This window comes from Anolis sagrei, chromosome Y (assembly GCF_037176765.1).
Source record: "Anolis sagrei isolate rAnoSag1 chromosome Y, rAnoSag1.mat, whole genome shotgun sequence".
In the NCBI taxonomy this organism is placed as follows: Eukaryota; Metazoa; Chordata; class Lepidosauria; order Squamata; family Dactyloidae; genus Anolis; species Anolis sagrei.
Window position 1 is genome coordinate 70,123,197 of NC_090035.1, and position 18,199 is coordinate 70,141,395.

General features: G+C 48.6%; 1 protein-coding gene across 3 annotated transcripts; it reads left to right on the forward strand.

Annotated features, from left to right (window-relative positions):
- Window positions 1-12,060: 12,060 nt before the first annotated feature.
- On the forward strand, window positions 12,061-18,199 carry LOC132780150 (uncharacterized). 3 transcript variants are annotated; one of them, XM_060783707.2, is made up of 4 exons: window positions 12,061-12,160; window positions 12,749-12,941; window positions 16,867-17,054; window positions 17,482-18,199. In XM_060783707.2, exons 2-4 carry the CDS (start codon window positions 12,764-12,766, stop codon window positions 17,572-17,574), a joined length of 459 nt encoding a protein of 152 aa, XP_060639690.2. In that variant the 5' UTR covers window positions 12,061-12,160; window positions 12,749-12,763; the 3' UTR covers window positions 17,575-18,199. The 3 variants fall into 3 exon arrangements, with proteins under 3 accessions (XP_060639690.2, XP_060639688.2, XP_060639689.2); XM_060783706.2 differs by lacking the exon at window positions 12,061-12,160 and adding an exon at window positions 12,348-12,526; XM_060783705.2 differs by lacking the exon at window positions 12,061-12,160 and having other exon boundaries at window positions 12,346-12,941.

Genomic DNA, 18,199 nt, shown 5'->3' on the forward strand with positions numbered 1-18,199 from the left:
TTCTGGTGTGAGAGAATTGGCCGTCTGCAAGGACGTTACCCAGGGGACGCCCAGATGTTTTGATGTTTTATCATCCTTGTGGGAGGCTTCTCTCATGTCCCCGCTGGAGGAACTGGAGCTGGTAGAGGGAGCTCATCCGCGCTGCTCTCCCCGGATTCGAACCTGCGACCTGTCGGTCTTCAGTCCTGCCGGCACAGGGGTTTAACCCACTGCGCCACCAGGGGCTCCAGGTGTGGGGTGAGAAAGGGGGAGTAAAAATGAAGTAAATAAATAATAAAGCAGAAGCTGTATGGCCATCTGTTGGGAGTGTTTGATTGTGTATTCCCGCATGGACTGGCATCCTCCGATTCTATAATTCAGTAGTTTTGCTGATGTTTTGGATGACATCCAATTCTATAATTCAATTGTTTTGCTGATGGTTTGAGTGGCATCCTTTGCAAAGAATACCATAATGATAATAATCCATATGAGATCATATGCCATATGTGTCCAATGGAAGCCTAAGCTGCTGGTGGGCGGCGATTCCGTCCTGACATCTGTCATGTTTTGTCAGTGGGATCACCTTTCTTTGAGGTCAGGGGGAAATCAGGCCAGATGAGGCCACATTGCCATCCCATTTGGAGATGGTTGGGATGCATCTATACTGCAGACTTAATGCAGTTCGACACCACTTTAACCGCATAGCTCAATTGCTAGAGAAATCTGGAGTTTGTAGTTCCAAGATCTATTTAGCCTTCTCTTTTAAAGAGATCAGGGGCCACAACAAACTACAAATCCCAGAGCCAAGGCAGTTAAAACAATGCAGATCGACACCACTTTAATTGCATAGCTCAATTGCTAGAGAAATCTGGGTTTTGTAGTTCCAAGATCAATTTACTTTGTCTTTCAGAGATCTGGGGCCACAACAAACCACAAATCCCAAGGCAGGTAAGACTTAATGCGGTTCGACACCACTTTAATTGCATAGCTTAATTGCAAGAGAAATCTGAGGTTTGTAGTTCCAAGATCTATTTAGCCTTCTCTTTCAAAGAGAACCGGGGTCACAACAAACTATAAATCCCAGAGCCAAGACCGTTAAGACTTAATGCAGTTTGACACCACTTTAATTGCATAGCTCAATTGCTAGAGAAACCTGGGGTTTGTAGTTCCAAGATCTATTTGCTTTGTCTTTCACAGATTTGGGGCCACAACAAACTACAAATCCCAAAGCCAAGGCAGTTAAGACTTAATGCAGATCGACACCACTTTAATTGCATAGCTCAATTGCTAGAGAAACCTGAGGTTTGTAGTTCCAAGATCTATTTAGTCTTTCAGAGATCTGGGGCCACAACAAACTACAAATCCCAAGGCAGTTAAGACTTAATGCGGTTCAACACCACTTTAATTGCATAGCTCAATTGCTAGAGAAATCTGGGTTTTGTAGTTCCAAGATCTATTTACTTTGTCTTTCAGAGATCTGGGGCCACAACAAACTACAAATCCCAGAGCCAAGGTTGTTAAGACTTAACACACTTTGAGACAGCTTTAATTGCATAGCTCAGTTGCTAGAGAAATCTGGAGTTTGTAGTTCCAAGATCTATTTAGCCTTCTCTTTCAAAGCGATCTGGTACCACAACAAACTACAAATCCCAAGGCAGTTAAGACTTAATGCAATTCGACACCACTTTAATTGCATAGCTCAATTGATAGAGAAATCTGGGTTTTGTAGTTCCAAGACCTATTTAGTCTTTCAGAGATCTGGGGCCACAACAAACTACAAATCCCAAAGCCAATGCAGTTCGACACCACTTGAATTGCATAGCTCAGTTGCTAGAGAAACCTGGAGTTTGTAGTTCCAAGATCTATTTAGCTTTGTCTTTCAAAGAGATCAGGGGCCACAAAAAACTACAAATCCCAGAGCCAAGGCAGTTAAGACTTAATGCAGTTCGACACCACTTTAACTGCTAAAAAAATCTGGGGTTTGTAGTTCCAAGATGTACTTAGCTTTGTCTTTCAAAGAGATCTGGGGCCAAAATCTATTTAGCCTTCTCTTTCCAAGAGACCTGGGGCCACAACAAACTACAAATCCCAGAGCCAAGGCAGTTAGAAGTGGTCCCAAACTGCTACAGCTCTGCAGTGTGGATCCACTCCATGAGAACTTGGAGGAAGGAAGGAGGGAGGGAGGGCGACGAGAGATGACATCACCGCGAAGGAGAGGAAGCGGCCCAAGCTGCGGCTCGTGGCTGCTGTCACTGGGCAAACTCGCCCTTCTGCAGCGGCGGCAACCCAAGCAAGGAAGCCTGACTCATGCCCCTGGCACTGCGCATGCGCGGGGCCCAGGGAGAAATAAACAGCCAGTGATGTCAGCGTGAGGAGAGGGGCGGGGCGAGGGAGGAGGAGGGAAGCAGCGCGCATTGGAGACAGCGCGCTCGGCGCCCCGCCTCCTCCGGCCACCCCACGCCGTCCCGCGTCCTCATTGGCGGAGGCGCGCCTGCTTGTCCCGGCGACGGAGCGCTCATTGGTTCCGAGGAGCAAGGGCACGACCAATCATCGCGCGAGCCGGGTTGCCTGGGTCCTCCCCCCGGATGGAAGGAAGGAAGGAAGAGGGGAAGGCGAGGAGGGAGGAGGAGGGCGCTCCTGGAGTGCGGCGAAGGCCGGGAGGAGGGCAGCAACACGGCGGAGCTCGCCTATCAGCGCGGCCCAGCCCCCGCCTCCCCCTCTCAGGGCCCTATTGACATGCTCAGAGGCCCTCTTGTGCTCAGGATGTAAACAAAGCTCAGGGAGGGAAGGAACTGGGGGAAAGTCCTGCTAGTAAAGCCTTCTGCTCAATCTCATTGTCCTCCCCTGCCAGGAGGAACTTTGGCTTCATCTATATCAGGCCTGGGCCAACTTGGGCCTTCCCTCCAGGTGTTTTGGACTTCCAACTCCCATCATTCCTGGCCTGAGGCCCCCTGGGGCCTCAGGCCAGGAATGATGGGAGTTGGAAGTCCAAAACACCTGGAGGGAAGGCCCAAGTTGGCCCAGGCCTGATCTATACTGTCAAGTTGATGCTGTTTGAGACCACCTTAACTGCCGTGGCTCAATGCTATGGAGTCATGGAAGTTGTAGTTTCACAAGGTCTTTGGACACCTCCGCCAGAGAGCAAAATAACTCCCCTGATTGAGTAGCAAGTCAAAGTGGTGCCAAACTGCCTTAATTCGACAGTGTAGATGCACCCTAGCCTCTAAAGCCCTAAATATAAATAAAATGTAATGTTAGTTTGTGGGATTAACATAACTCAAAAACCACTGGGCGAATCGACACCAAATTTGGACACAATACGCGTATCAGGCCAATGAGTGACCATCACTCATAAAAACACAGCTGAAGGAACTTAAAAAGCAAAAAGACGCTACAGCGCATGTGCAAAAATGACTCCCCTAGCAAACAAAACCCACAATAGCATATCCACACTCTCTTCTGGACTACAGCGCCCAGCATCGCCTACACCAGGCCCTTTAGGGGAGGACGATAATTCAAATGGGTTGTTGTAGGTTTTTCTGGGCTATATGGCCATGTTCTGGAGGCAATTTTTCTCCTGACGTTTCGCCTGCATCTATGGCAAGCATCCTCACCTGCTTGCCATAGATGCAGGCGAAATGTCAGGAGAAAAATTGCTTCCAGAACATGGCCATATAGCCTGGAAAAACCTACAACAACCCAGTGATTCTGGCCATGAAAGCCTTCGACGATAATTCAAATGCTTTGCTTCCAAGCTGCAAGTTTTCTTCTCCTTGGATTTCTTTGAGAGCATCCCAATCCCTGCATATTTTTAATTTCCTATTTCTGGACTGCAACTCCCAGCAATCCACCGGATACATAAGACAGATAGAGATAGGTAGGTAGATAGATAGATTGATCAAGAGGACTGCTGGGAGTTGCAGTCCAAGTACAGGCAGAAAATCATAGAATCAGAGTTGGAAGAGACCTCTTGGGCCATCCAGTCCAACCCCCTGCCAAGAAGCAGGAATATTGCATTCAAATCACCCCTCACAGATGGCCAGAAGGAACAAAGGATAGAAAGAGGAAGGGGGAAAAAAACGGGAGAAGGAAGGGAAGAGGAAGAGAAGGAAGGAAGGAGAGAGGGAAAGAACAAAAGAGAAGGAAGGAAGGAGAGAAAGAGGGAGGGAAGGTTGGCCACAGCAATGCGTGCCGGGTACAGCTAGTCTATATAAATAAAAATGTAATGTTCATCTGTGGGATTAACATAACTCAAAAACCACTGGGCGAATTGACACCAAATTTGGACACAATACACACAATGCACTAAACCACATATATAGATGCAGACACACATTTATACACAAATATATATACATACAAAACATATACACACTGGCCCACAGCAATGTGTGGCAGAGGCCAGCTAATAGAATCATATAGTTGGAAGACACCACACGTGCCATCCAGTCCAACTCCATTCTGCCATACAAGAAAAACACAATCAAAGCTCCCCCTGACAGATGCTCATCCAAGCCTCCAAAGAAGGAGCTTCCATTACACTCTAGGCAGAGAGTTCCACTGTTGAACAGCTCTTCTAACAGTCAGAAAGTTCTTCCTAACGTTCAGGACACACAACAGCAAACCCGTATCCTGAGACCAAGCCCTCTGCCCCCAAACCACAACTTCCTGCCATATAACTTCATTCAAAGTCCTCCGTCTTAACCCCAGGCCTAATGTTAGCAACAGCCATTGCAGTGTTCAGCTATAGTCAAGGAAAGCCCCTGGGCATGGAGGTACTGAGATGCCCATCTGAAAGGCAACATCTCTACCAAAGGTGGAACTTTCTACCATTCCCCCCCCCCCCCACCTTTCCCTCTCCTGCTTTAACTGCAGAGATGACCCCCTGACCCACAGAGCCCAGGGCAGGGGCCCAGCAATGGGGAAGAGGTCCCGCTGCCCTGAAACACCCCCTCCCCATACATACACACAGCAGAGAGGCTCAGCTGCTGCTGGGAATTCCCCGGCAGAGGTCCTGGCCTCTCTCAACAAAGGCTGCCCAGCTGAGCTTGCCAGCAAAACTGGCTTTTCACTCTCCCTCCTCCCTGGGCCCCTTGGTTAAATGAAGTTGGAAATGAAGGAAAGATCCACACACCTGTCTCTTGTAGGTGGGTGAGTGGAACGACACAGGATCCTACAAGAAGCAGGTTGTGAAATATGGCATTGGCAACACATCTTCCAAGTATGCTGGACAGTCCAACAGATCGTTGGAGAGATGACCTTCCCACGTCCAGCCTAATTTAGCTAGCCAGTTGGGCAGCTTTCCTGAGAGAGGCTCAGCTTGGTTGCTTCCCTGTCTGGACTACCATAATGCACTTTGTATAGTGCTGCCCTTAAAAGCCATCCCAAAAAGTTGGGCATACATGAGAAGTTCCATTAGATCAGATGAAAAGCCTATTTAGTATTTATCCTGTGTCTGCAATACTCAATCCATGGGTATTCTGTTAGCATGACATGAGTGCAACTTTGCATTGCATTTTGGACTTCAAAAGCACACTTCCCTTAGTACTGGTGATTTAGCAGACGTGGGCAAACTCCAGCCCTCCAGGTGTGTTAGACTTCAACTCCCACAATTCCCAACAGCCAGTAGGCTGTTAGGAATTGTAGCAGTTGAAGTCCAAAATACCTGGAGGGCGGAAGTTTGTCTATGCCTGATCACTGAATGCCCCATCTTCCATTAATCTATTCCTTTTAAAAGCTATTCAAATTGACCGCCATTACTAATCTTGTGACGTTGAGTCCCACAGTTTAAATACACATTGGGTAGAAAACTACTTCTGGGTCTCCCACCATTCAGCATCAAATTCCAATGGTTGTATATGTGAAATGTCTTGTTTTGCCATTTCACCTCCTGTTCTTATCAGTCTATATAATTGAATATTATATAATATTATACTTATCAATATATTTGGTTTGTTGTTTGCATGATTTTAATATGTTGTAAGCTGCTTTGGGTCCCGTGAGGGAGAAAAGTGAGATATAAATAAAGAATTATTATTGTTATTTGAAACACAACAAGATTAGTCCACAGCAAACAAGACCACTATGCTGGTTGTTGTATCGGATCACACGTCAGACACTTCCCAGGTGTCTAGGACTGTGTGATGTATCGTGAATAATGCGTGCAGATCTCAGTAGGGTGGCCTTTTGCAGTTGACAGATGGTAATTTTGTCAGCACTGATTGTATTTAAGTGCAGGCCAAGGTCTTTAGGCACTGTGCCCAGTGTGCCAAACACCACTGGGACTACCTTGGCTGGCTTGTGCCAGAGTCTTTGCAGTTCGATCTTTAAATCTTTGTATTGTGTCAGCTTTTCCAGTTGTTTCTCTTTAATCCTGCTGTCGCTTGGGATTGCAACATAAACAATCCATACTTGTTTTTTTTAACATGATTATGAGGTCAGGAGTATTGTGCTCCAAAACTCTGTCAGTCGGAATTCGGAAGTACCAGAATAGTTTGACGTGTTCATTTTCTGTAACATTTCAGGCTTGTGATCTCACCAATTCTTTGTCACAGGCAGATGGTATTTGTGGTACAGGTTCTAAAGAATCATCTGAGCAACAGTATTATGCCTCTGCTTGTAGTCTGTCTGCATGATCGTCTTGCAGCAGTTGACAATCTATTGTTTCATCTGCTTCCTTGCAGAGTCTACACTTGGAATCTGTCATCGACTTTTCAATTTTGGCTTTGATGGCATTTGTTCTAATGGCTTGTTCTTGGGCTGCCAGAATCAGACCCTTTGTCTCCTTTTTCTAAGTATTATTATTATTATTATTATTATTATTATTATTATTGTTATTACTACTACTACTATCAATCGCTGCCCTAATTTTGGATTGTATACAAATATGGATTGTTGTAGATTTTTCGGGCTATATGGCCATGTTCTAGAAGCAGTCTCTCCTGACGTTTCGCCTGCATCTATGGCAAACATCCTCAGAGGTTGTGAGGATCTCACAACCTCTGAGGATGCTTGCCATAGATGCAGGTGAAACTTCCAACCATGAAAGCCTTCAACAATACATTGTATACAAATATGTTCAAAAGCACTGGTCACATCCGTAGTGTGACAACTGATAGCTTATTCTTACTGGCTGTAGTCTTAAGCCAAGTTTTCAAACTATGAGAGAACTTCTTTTATCCCATGGCTGCCAAGTTTTCTGGGATGTTTTTGGTATCAGACTTTACGGGAAAGGCCAAAGTAGGTACTAGCTAGCAGATCACTTTTGTCCACATATTTACTGGCATTTTTCCTTACATCTAAGTTAGGGCTAACTTTGCAAAAACCATACTGACAATATCAGCAGGGCTTGTCCTTCATATGGATGACTATTTTATTCCTAGTTACACTTCAGCCTGCCTGGAATAGAGGTTAACAGCCCAACACTTTCCTAGAGCTTCTCTGGACCCTTTTGTACAAATTGGTGATACATTGGCCACTTTCCAATCCTTTGGTAGGGAAAATGATTGCAGGGTCACATGACATAGTTAGTAGAGAAGTTTCACTTTTGAATTGTTTAAGAATCCTTGGGTGGATGTCATCTGGAACAAGCAATTTCTTTGTTTGGAATTTCCATGAGAAACCAGGGAATATCAAGGCCTGGTGGCACACGTGACTGAGTCAGCACTTGATGTGGCATCATTCGGTGGCCACCACAGGCCAGTGGATAGTGACATAAACAATACTTCCAAAATATTTTCCGTTGTGAAGTTTCAGTCTTGGAGAGGCGAGGGTGATCACATGCATCCTGGACCCCTGCCCATCCTGGCTGATAAAGGAAGCCAGAGGGGAGTTTGCAGAGTGGGTCAAGGTGGTGGTGAATGCCTCCCTTCGGAAAGGCAAGATTCCAGCCAGCTTAAAACAAGCTGTGATAAAACCGCTGTTGAAAGAACTATCACTGGCTCCCACTGATTTGAACAACTTTCGGCCAGTTTCCAATCTCCCCTTTTTGAGCAAAGTCTTGGAACGTGTGGTTGCCTCGCAGCTCCAGGGATTCTTGGACAAAACTGATTATCTGGATCTGTCGCAGTCGGGTTTCAGGCGACATGGAACTGAGACAGCCATGGTCGCCTTAGTGGATGATCTCCGCAGAGAGCTCGACAGGGGGAGTGTGTCTCTGTTGGTTCTCCTGGACCTCTCAGTGGCCTTCGATACCGTAGACCATGGTATCCTTGCGGGGATGGGTCTTGGAGGGACTGTTCTGCAGTGGCTCCAGTCCTTCCTGGAGGGTCGTACCCAGAAGCCATTGTCCTGTTGGGTCCTGCAGGGCTCAGTATTGTCCCCCATGTTTTTTAACATCTACATGAAGTCGCTGGGTGAGATCATCCAGAGTTTTGGAGTTCGATGCCATCTGTACGCAGATGACGTCCAACTCTGTCATTCATTTCCATCAGATGCTAAGAAGGCTGTCCAAGTCCTGAACCGGTGCCTGGCTGCTGTGACGGTCTGGATGAGGGTGAAGTTGAATCCAGACAAGACAGAGGTCCTCCTGGTCAGTTGCAAGGCTGAACGGGGTCACACTCCCCTTCAAGGCACAGGTTCGCAGCTTGGGGGTCCTCCTGGATTCATCACTGAGCCTGGAATCCCAGGTTGCAGCGGTGGCCAGGGGAGCGTTCGCACAATTAAAACTTGTGCGCCAGCTGCGCCTGTACCTTGGGAAGTCAGACTTGGCCACGGCGGTCCACGCTCTCGTTACATCTAGAATAGACTACTGCAACGCACTCTATGTGGGGTTGCCTTTGAAGACTGCTTGGAAGCTTCAAATAGTCCAACGAGAGGCAGCCAGGTTAATAACTGGAGCGGCATACAGGGAGCATAAAACTCACATGTTACGCCAGCTCCACTGGCTCCACTGGTTTGCTACCGGGAACAATTCAAAGTGCTGACCCCGGCCCAAATTACCTGTCCGAACGCATCTCCCCCTATGAACCATCGCAGAGATGAAGATCCTCTGGGGAGGCCCTGCTTTCCATCCCGCCATTGTCACAGGCACGATTGGTGGGGACGAGAGACAGGGCCTTCTCGATGATTGCTCCCCGGCTATGGAACTCCCTTCCTGGTGAGATCAGGTCGGCCCCCTCGCTTCTGTCCTTTAGAAGGTAAAAACTTGGCTGTGGGACCAAGCTTTCGGGTCAGGGCAATGAAGCGGCAATGGGAAAGATGACAGGAGCCAAATGGATTTGAAGTGGATGGCTAGGACGGTTTTAAATGGTGTTATTTTAAGTGGTGTATTTTAATATTTTGATAAATGTTTTTTTAATGTTTATGTATTGTTTCCAGGCATTGAATGTTTGCTGTGTATATGCTGTGCTCCGCTCTGAGTCCCCTTCGGGGTGAGAAGGGCGGAATATAAATGTTTTAAATAAATAATAAATAATAATAAATAAATAGTGGTTTGAGTGTTGACATATGACTCAGAAAATAGGGTTGGTATCCTCAGCCATGGAAACCCACTAAGTGACCTTGGCAAGTCATATACTCTCAGCTTCAGAGGATGGCAAAGGCAAATCCCTTCTGGACAAATTCTGCTGGGAAAACATCATGACGGGCTTGCCTTTAGGTCACCGTAAGTCAGAAATGACTTGAAAGTACTCAATAATAAAGAATTTCACCCAAGAAAGCATCACTCTTCTAAAAATTATTGCAGTTTTTGGAGTTTTCTCCCCCAGATAGACATCAAGACACATAAACAATTCTTCCTTTTCCTCAAAGTGATTGTACAGTCACTGCAGGAAATGAGGAACAAATGTTGGTATTCCTTTCATAACAGCAACGTGCTTTCCTTTTCATTGCCACCCCACAAGCAGAGATGACTCAGACATGAACTTCCTGGTTAGGAAAAGACGCGGGAAAATTGTGTTTTTCTTGTAGCATCCCCTCACCTACGGATTTCTGGCTGCATCCTTGGATATTTGGGACAGGTTCTTACAGGTCCCTTATCCTGTAAGGGACTGGGCTTAACACAGTGGGTTAAACTGCTAAGCTGTAGAAAATCCCACCGATCAAAACCTTGGCAGTGCAAGCCTGGGTCGGGTGCGTACCCACCGTCAGCCCCAGATACTGCTCATCTATCAGATCGAAAACAGAAACGTGAGTAGATAAACAGGTACCACTAATATGCAAATTACCCTATTTACTCGAATCTAATCCTCACCTTGGAGCCCCCTGGTGGTGCAGTGAATCAAACCACTGAACTGCTGAACTTGCTGACCAAGAGGTCGGCGGTTTGAATCCAGGGAATGAGGTGAGCTCACGCTGTTCGCCCCAGCTTCTGGCAACCTAGCAGTTCGAAAGCATGCAAATGTGAGTCGATCAATAGATACCGCTTCTGCGGAAAGGTAACAGCACTCCATGTAGTCATGCTTAGAAATGGAGATGAGCACCAACCCCGAGTCGGACACGACTGGACTTGATGTCAAGGGAAACCTTTACCTTTAGGACTGAATTTCCCAAACATTTTGCACAAGGAATACTCAACGTTTGGGATTATTATTTTTGACCTTTGAGATAAGGAGCAACGAATCAACCCTTATCTCATCTCCCTCTCTTTGCATCCCTTTTTGGTTGGATTTTCTTTTCCAATGACTTTGGATCATTAGGACTGCATTTCCCAAACATTTTGGACAAGGAATACTCAACTTTTGGAATTATTATTATTAATCTTTGGGATAAGGAGCAATGAATCAACCATTATCTTTATCCTTATCGTTATCACAAATAATCTGCTCCATTCCTATCTCACCCAGAGTTTTTAGTATTTTATCTTGTACATGTGGCCCGCTTACTGTCACTGGGATTGTGAATTACTTTTATTGTATTTCACATTCTTTACTGTATTCTTATGTTTTATGTTTTTTATTGTGTTGTTGTTTTATGCCTTGGTGTTATTTTATTTTATTGTAATGTGTTGTTGGGCTAGGGGAGATGGGGGCTGGGTATAAGTAAAGATTATTATTATTATTATTATCCCATCTCCCTCTTTTTGCATCCCTTTTTGGTTGGATTCCCCTTTGCAATGGCTTTGGATCATTAGGACTGCATTTTCCAAACATTTTGGACAAGGAATACTCAACCTTTGGGATTATTATTATTATTATTATGCTTTGGGATAAGGAGCAATGAATCAACCCTTATCCCATCTCCCTCTCTTTGCATCCCTTTTTGGTTGGATTCCCTTTTCCAATGTCTTTGGATCATTAGGACTGCATTTCCCAAACATTTTGGACAGGGGATTCTCAACCTTTGGGATTATTATTATTATGCTTTGGGATAAGGAGCAATGAATCAACCCTTATCCCATCTCCCTCTATTTGCATCCCTTTTTGGATGGATTCCCTTTTCTGATGACTTTGGATCATTAGGACTGCATTTCTTTGGGATAAGGAGCAATGAATCAACCCTTATCCCATCTTCCTCTCTTTGCATCCCTTTTTTGGTTGGATACCCTTTTCCAATGGCTTTGGATCATTGGGACTGCATTTCCCAAACATTTTGGACAAGGGATACTCAATTTTTGGGATTACTATTATTATTGACCATTGAGATAAAGAGTAATGAATCAACCCTTATCCCATCTCCCTCTCTTTGCAACCCTTTTTGGTTGGATTCCCTTTTCCAATGGCTTTGGATCCTTAGGACTGCATTTCCCAAACATTTTGGACAAGGAATACTCAACCTTTGGGATTATTATTATTAGCCTTTGGGATAAGGAGCAATGAATCAACCCTTATCCCTCTCTTTGCATCCCTTTTTGGTTGGATTCCCTTTTGCAATGGCTTGGGATCATTGGGACTGCATTTCCCAAACATTTTGGACAAGAGACACTCAACCTGCACCCCACCTGTCTCTGTTTTTTAAAAGCTAGACCTTCCCATTGTGTTCCCCATCCCTTTTTCTCCCCTCCCAAATGGCGACTGCTTGGTTGCAAAGGCTGCCTCCCTCCCTTTCCTTTCCTTTTCCCACTACAACAACAACACGCGGTTTGTGTTTGTGTTTGCCAGCCCCGCCGAGCTGGAAGAAAGCAGGCGTGGGCGGGCCCTGTTTTCCTCCCAAAGAGAGAGAGAGAGAGAGGCGGGCGAGGCTGGGCTGCTTTCCTCCTCGACGGTTTGGGCCATCGTAAAGGGACGGGACCGAAGCCACCGAGGTGGGACTCCTCTCTGCCCCTCTTTTCCCCTTCCTCCATTCGGGGCGGGGGCTTTCCCAGCCCGGCAGCACAAGCCCGAACTTGCCTCCAAGAGAAAGGGAAGGAGGGAGGGAGGGGGGAAAGGAAGGAGAGTTGTGTGTGTGTGTGGGGGGGGGGGGGGTGACGTCAAGGTGGGCGGGGCTTGCCCGGGCTCGGCAGCGCCTGCCCCAGCTCGCGCCACTCGTCCGCTTGGCGCGCGCCGCGGCTGCAGCAGCTCCGGCTCCTCTCCTCTCCTCATTTTTTGCAAAAGCATTCTGCTTGTTTTGCTCGAGCCGCAGCGAGCGACCCACTCCTTGAGCCGCCCCCCGGAGGGTTCATGCAGCTGCAGTAAGTCCGTAGAGACTGCTGATTGACTTTTGGGGAGTTTTAGTTTCGGGTTCTGTCTTTCCTCCTCCTCTCCTCCTCCTCCCTCCTTTTCGGGTTTGTTTACAAACAGCCAGCCAGGCAGCCAACCCACCCTGTTGTGTTGCTGCGTGAAGGATGCCCAGTTGGCGAGCTGCTGGCTTTGGCCCCGGCGTCGCCCTCCTGACCGCCTCTTCCCTCCGGCAGATCCCCGCGAGCGCCATGGCCAGACCGCTGCAGGACGGGAGCCTCCGCGCCGAGCCGACAGCCGCCGTCTCCGGGAGCCCCGCCGGCCCTTTGGGGGGGACGCTGGCCCTGCCGACCGCCCTCCGCCCCGGCACCCCCGCCGCCCGCCTGAGCACCGCCCCGCGAAGGACCCCGCTCGGAAGCGGCAGCAGCGGTAAGCCGGCCTCCGGAGAATGGTCTTTGGAATGGCCACGGACCTCTGCCCATGTGCAGAGTGCCCTTGGTTTCCGCGCGAGGCTTCTCCTTTGCAAACTTCTCCCTCTCCCAAGAGCCTCTGCCCACGTGCAGAGCGCCCCTTGACTCAATTAGGATGGCAAAGAATCTCTGCCCGTGTGCAGAGTGCCCTTGGTTCCCGCGTGAGGTTTCCCCTTTGCAAACCTTTCCCCTAATCTTTGGGACGCCCCAAGAGTCTTTGCCCACCTGCAGAGCGCCCCTCGACTCAATTAGGATGGCAAAGAGCCTCTGCCCATGTGCAGAGTGCCCTTGGTTCCCGCGCGAGGCTTCCCCTTTGTAAGCCTCGCCCTCTCCCCTTCCCCTAATAGCCTTTCGGATGCTCCAAAACCCTCTGACCATGTGCAGAGCGACCCACGACTCGATTAGGATGGCAAAGAATCTCTGCCCATGTGCAGAGTGTTGGCTCCCGCACGCAGGTTCCTTTTTACAAGCCTCGCCTTCTCCCCCTAATAGTAGTTTTTCAGATGCCCCAAGAGATTCTGACCATGTGCACAGCAACCCTCGACTCAGTTAGGATGGCAAAGAACTTCTGCCCATGTGAAGAGTGCCCTTGATTCCTGCGTAAGGTTTTTCCTTTGCAAACCTCACCCTCTCCCCTGCCCCAATAGTCTTTGGGATGTCTCGAGAGTCTCTGCCCACGTACAGAGTACCCCTCAACTCAATTAGCATGTCAAAGAGCCTCTGCCAATGTGAAGAGTGCCCTTGGTTCCCGTGCGCTGCTTCCCCTTTACAAGCCTCACCCTCTCCCCGTCCCCCAATAGTAGTCTTTGGGATGCCCCAAGAGCCTCTACCTATGTGTAGAGTGCCCCCTGGTTCCCGCGTGAGGCTTCTTCTTTGCAAGCCTCACCCTCTTCCCTGCCCGAGTAGTCTTTGGGATGCTCCAAGATCATGTGCAAAGCGCGCGAGGCTTCTCCTTTGCAAGCCTCGCCCTCTCCCCTGCTCTAATGGTCTTTGGGATGTTCCAGGAGTCTCTGACCATGTGCCGAGTGCACTTGATTCTTGGACATGGCATGCCCTTTGCAAGCCCCACCCTCTCTTGCTCCCTCTCTCCTACCGGACTGGTAGTTTGGAAATTCCAAGAGTTTCTGACCATATCCAGAGCACCCCTTGTTTTGATTAGGATGTCAAAGAGTCACTGACCATGTGCAGAAGGCACTTGATTCTCGTGTGTGGCATCCCCTTTGCAAGCCGCTCCCTCTTCCCTGCCCCAGTAGTCTTTGGGATGCCACAAGAGCCTCTGACCGTGTGCAGAGCACCCCTCGTCACAATTAGCATGTGAAATTGAGACAGAGTGCCCTTGATTCCCGTGTGTTGCATCCCCTTTGCAAGCGTCTCCCTCTCCTCCTCCCTTTCCCATGCTGGAAGGTATTTTGGAAATTCCAAGAGTCTCTGACCACGTGCAGAGTGTACCTCTTGTCAATCAGGATGCCAACAAGTCTCCGACCATGTGTAGAGTGCCTTTTTATACCAAACTGAGTGACCCAGCACGTGGCTTCCTTTTTCAAATACCATGCAGGATGCAAAATCTCTGCCCGTGTACAGAACGCCCCCTCTTCTCAATCTAGATGTCAAAGCCCATGTGTAGAGTGCCTTGGCTGGGTGACGAAGGACTAGCTGTTCATGGCTTTTGCAAACGCTCCCTCTCCTGCTCCTTCCCTTTCCAGAATGGTATTTGGGATGTCAAAGAGTCTCTGCCCATGTACAGAATGCCCCTTTTCCCATTTGGGGTGTCAGAAAGTCTCCACTGTGTGCAGAGACACCCTTTTTCCATTTTGGATGTCAGTACTTTTTTTTTTCAATTAGAGTGCCAAAGAGTCTTAGACTATGTCTTCCCAATGAGGGTTATCTACTTGTGTATAGAATGCCCTTCATTCCAACCCATCCCTCAAGGTTGGGTGCTTTATCAGCTGCTTTTCCATGCGTTCGGAGATGTCAAGAGTCTCTGTACGTGTACGCAGCATCGTTTTTCCTCCCAGCTGGAAGTGATAGTGTCGAAACGTAGGCGTAGTGTGTTTTGAAGCTGTTGTCAGGCACACCTCCTTTTGTGCGGTGGCCAACGTGGTTTATCAAGCTGCTCCCCTTCCAGGAAAGGGTTAAGCTGCCCAGAGAGAGAGAGAGAGGAAGAAAAAGATTGGGGGACGTAGTGCCACGCTAGTGCCACCGCCCACCTTGGCGGGTGGGCTTGTCTGATGGCATCCTCCTTGGGAAGGCGTAACTGCGGAGTGCTGATGATCCCTGGCTTTGTCTGCCAAGGATGGATGGGTTTGAGAGGCAGCAAGGGAGCTCTTTAGGCTTTGGTTGGAAATGCCATCCTGGTAGAAACAGAGGGGGTGAAGTGACCTCCTGCCCACCCCATGGGGTGGGCAGGAGGTCACTACACCCTCCGGTTCCACCAAATCAAAGCCTGTGCGAGGGAAACAAACCCTTTTGAACAAGGTTATGCCATGCCTTATGGAAAGCATGCAGCGTGTGAGGCACATGTGGGTGGGTGACAACTCGGGCCGCCAGGTTTCCAAACAGAGCGTTAAGGGACAATCAGAAATGCATATCCTGTGGAGCCAGCCACCCTGAAGTGACCATTAAGAAAATCGGTTTCAATCTGTATTGATTTTAATTTTAATTCACATAGTTTCCAAAAAATCAACACATGGCCACCTCCTCCGAAAGTACTTGTTGATTCATATTTGGTTTCTATTATTATTATTATTATTATTATTATTAATACCCCGCCATCTCCCCATGAGGCCAAGCCCAGCAAATAAAATACATAAAACATAAAAATACAGTAAGCAATACAAAATTACAATAAAATCCTTCACACTTACAGTGACACCTCATGTACACCAACAATGTATATACCAACAATGGACAGCAACAATGAAGTGTCAAAGTCACCTGAATCTCAGATTTGCTATGGTTTACAGAATAGGGTTGCAGTGAGATTTTCAGGCTGTATGGCTATGTTCCAGAAACATTATCTCCTGATGTTTCGCCCACATCTATGGCAGGCACCCTTAGAAGTTGTGAGGGGTTGCTGTGAGCTTTTCAGGCTGTGTGGCCATGTTCCAGAAGCATTTTCTCCTGATGTTTCGCCCACATCTATGGCAGGCATCCTCAGAGGTTGTGAAGGGTTGCTGTGAGTTTTTCAGGCTGCATGGCTATGTTCCAGAAGCATTCTTTCCTGACGTTTCGCCCACATCTATGGCAGACATCCTCAGAAGTTGTGAGGGGTTGTTTGAGTTTTTCAGGTTGTATGGCCATGTTCCAGAAGCATTTTCTTCTGATATTTTACCCACATCTATGGCAGGCATCCTCAGAGGTTGTGAGGATGCCTCACAACCTCTGAGGGTGCCTGCCATATATGTGGGCAAAATGTCAGGAGAGAATGCTTCTGAATATGGCCATACAGCCCGGAAAACTCACAGCAACCCAGTGATTTGGCCATGAAAGCCTTAGACAACACAGTTTACAGAATAGCAATTTTTCCATCACTTTTGCAGGACTTTCGGCGTCTTGTTCCTTGCACCTGGCAACCCAAGTGAGAACCCATCCTAAAAGGGAAGTGGAGATCCCAGCAGGAAAAGGGGCCTCAGATCAGGAGACACAGACAGATTTGCTCCGTGTGTCCTGAAATGATCTCGTTGCTCAGCCGCAACAGGCTGCAGTTACCAAGGATACAGGAAACGTCTCTCTTCCCTTCTCCCCAGTCCCCCTCCTTGCTGCTCCGCGCTGCTTTGCAACCCCCCCAGCCTTGGGTATGCTTTGGGGAAGGGACTGTTTCTCTGACACACATTTCCCCCATTTCCTTGGTCTGACCTCCCTTCTTTTTGTTGTTGTTGTTGCAGGAACGCTGCTGCCAGTTACGACAACCCCCCAAGGCCTGCAAGAGGAGGAAGGGGTGGCCGCCGAGCCTGAGCAAAGGGCCGCCGAACCCAACGGGCACGTCCCTAGGCATCTCCCCACTCTGGAGCGGGAGATCGGGGCCCGCCTCCGCGAAATGGGAGACCGCTTCCAGCTAGAATACGAGCAAAGGGTGAGTGGAGAATCATGGACAGAGAACCAAAGAGGTGTGGTTGGGGGCTGTTTGGGATTTACGGACAAAAGGCTACGTCCTTCTAATATAGTGCAGGGTTGTAAGGTGGGCGGGAAAGAGCTAGTTCAAAGCTCTCCAAGAATTTCAGATCCGCCGCCGCTCACAAAGACACAAACCGGGCCACCTCCCACTCTGCCTTGTTTGTTCAGGGAACTGGGCAGGGCCCCACCGGCAACCACCGCTGACTCATGGCCTATAAATAGCCCCAGGATATAAAGGCAGGGCACAGGCAGCGAGAGCAGGCTGTGGCAGCGGCACAAGGATGGCAGTGAAAGGGTGGAGTGGTCCAGTCCATGGCTACTGAGTCAGAAATGGGCTTTGTATCAACGACGATCCTCAATGTCGATTTTTCTCCTTCCCTCTGCAGGAGCACAGGCCGCGTGGTGCCGCCTGGGGCCACTTCTACCACTTTGTGTTCCACTTGCTCGGCGTCTTGTACAACCTGCCCGTGAGGGGCTAGCGCGGGCTTCGAAGAGTGGAGCCTCCCGACTTGCTGCTTGAGGCGCCGCTGCCGCGTGCCAGAGGAGTGCCTCCCGTCTCCTCTTCCTGCTGGCCAGGAGGGAAAAGCCAGACTTTCCTTGGGACTTGAGAAACGTACGGCCTGCCTTCCTTGGGTGACAAAAAGGCCGACGATGACGATGCTGCTCCTCCGCCGGGCCCTTCCTTCACAGGGGGACCATGGGACTGCCTGCTCTGGGTGGAGGCGAGAGCTCCCAACCCAGCAGTGCCTTATCAGGAGAGCTGCTCACTGAGGTGGGAGCAAGGGCAAGTTAGCACTATGTGAATACTGTTCATTGAGCCTGTACAGGGGGGGAAAGGGTGGGGAGAGAGAATTGCACATGGGACCTGTGGCGTCCCCTGTAAATAGGGGACTTTCTGGGCTTTGTACAGCGGGCGGGGTGGGACCGAACTGCACAGCAAGGGCTGTATGTATGTATATACGGGTATCTTGGTGCTTGTACATAGGACAAAATTGGTGCTACCTGTACATACTTGAGGGGATCGGTTGTCTGTACCAGGGGGAGGGGGGAAGCCGGGGAGAAAAGAATTTTGTATGTTTCCTTTTCAATAAAAACTGGACTAAG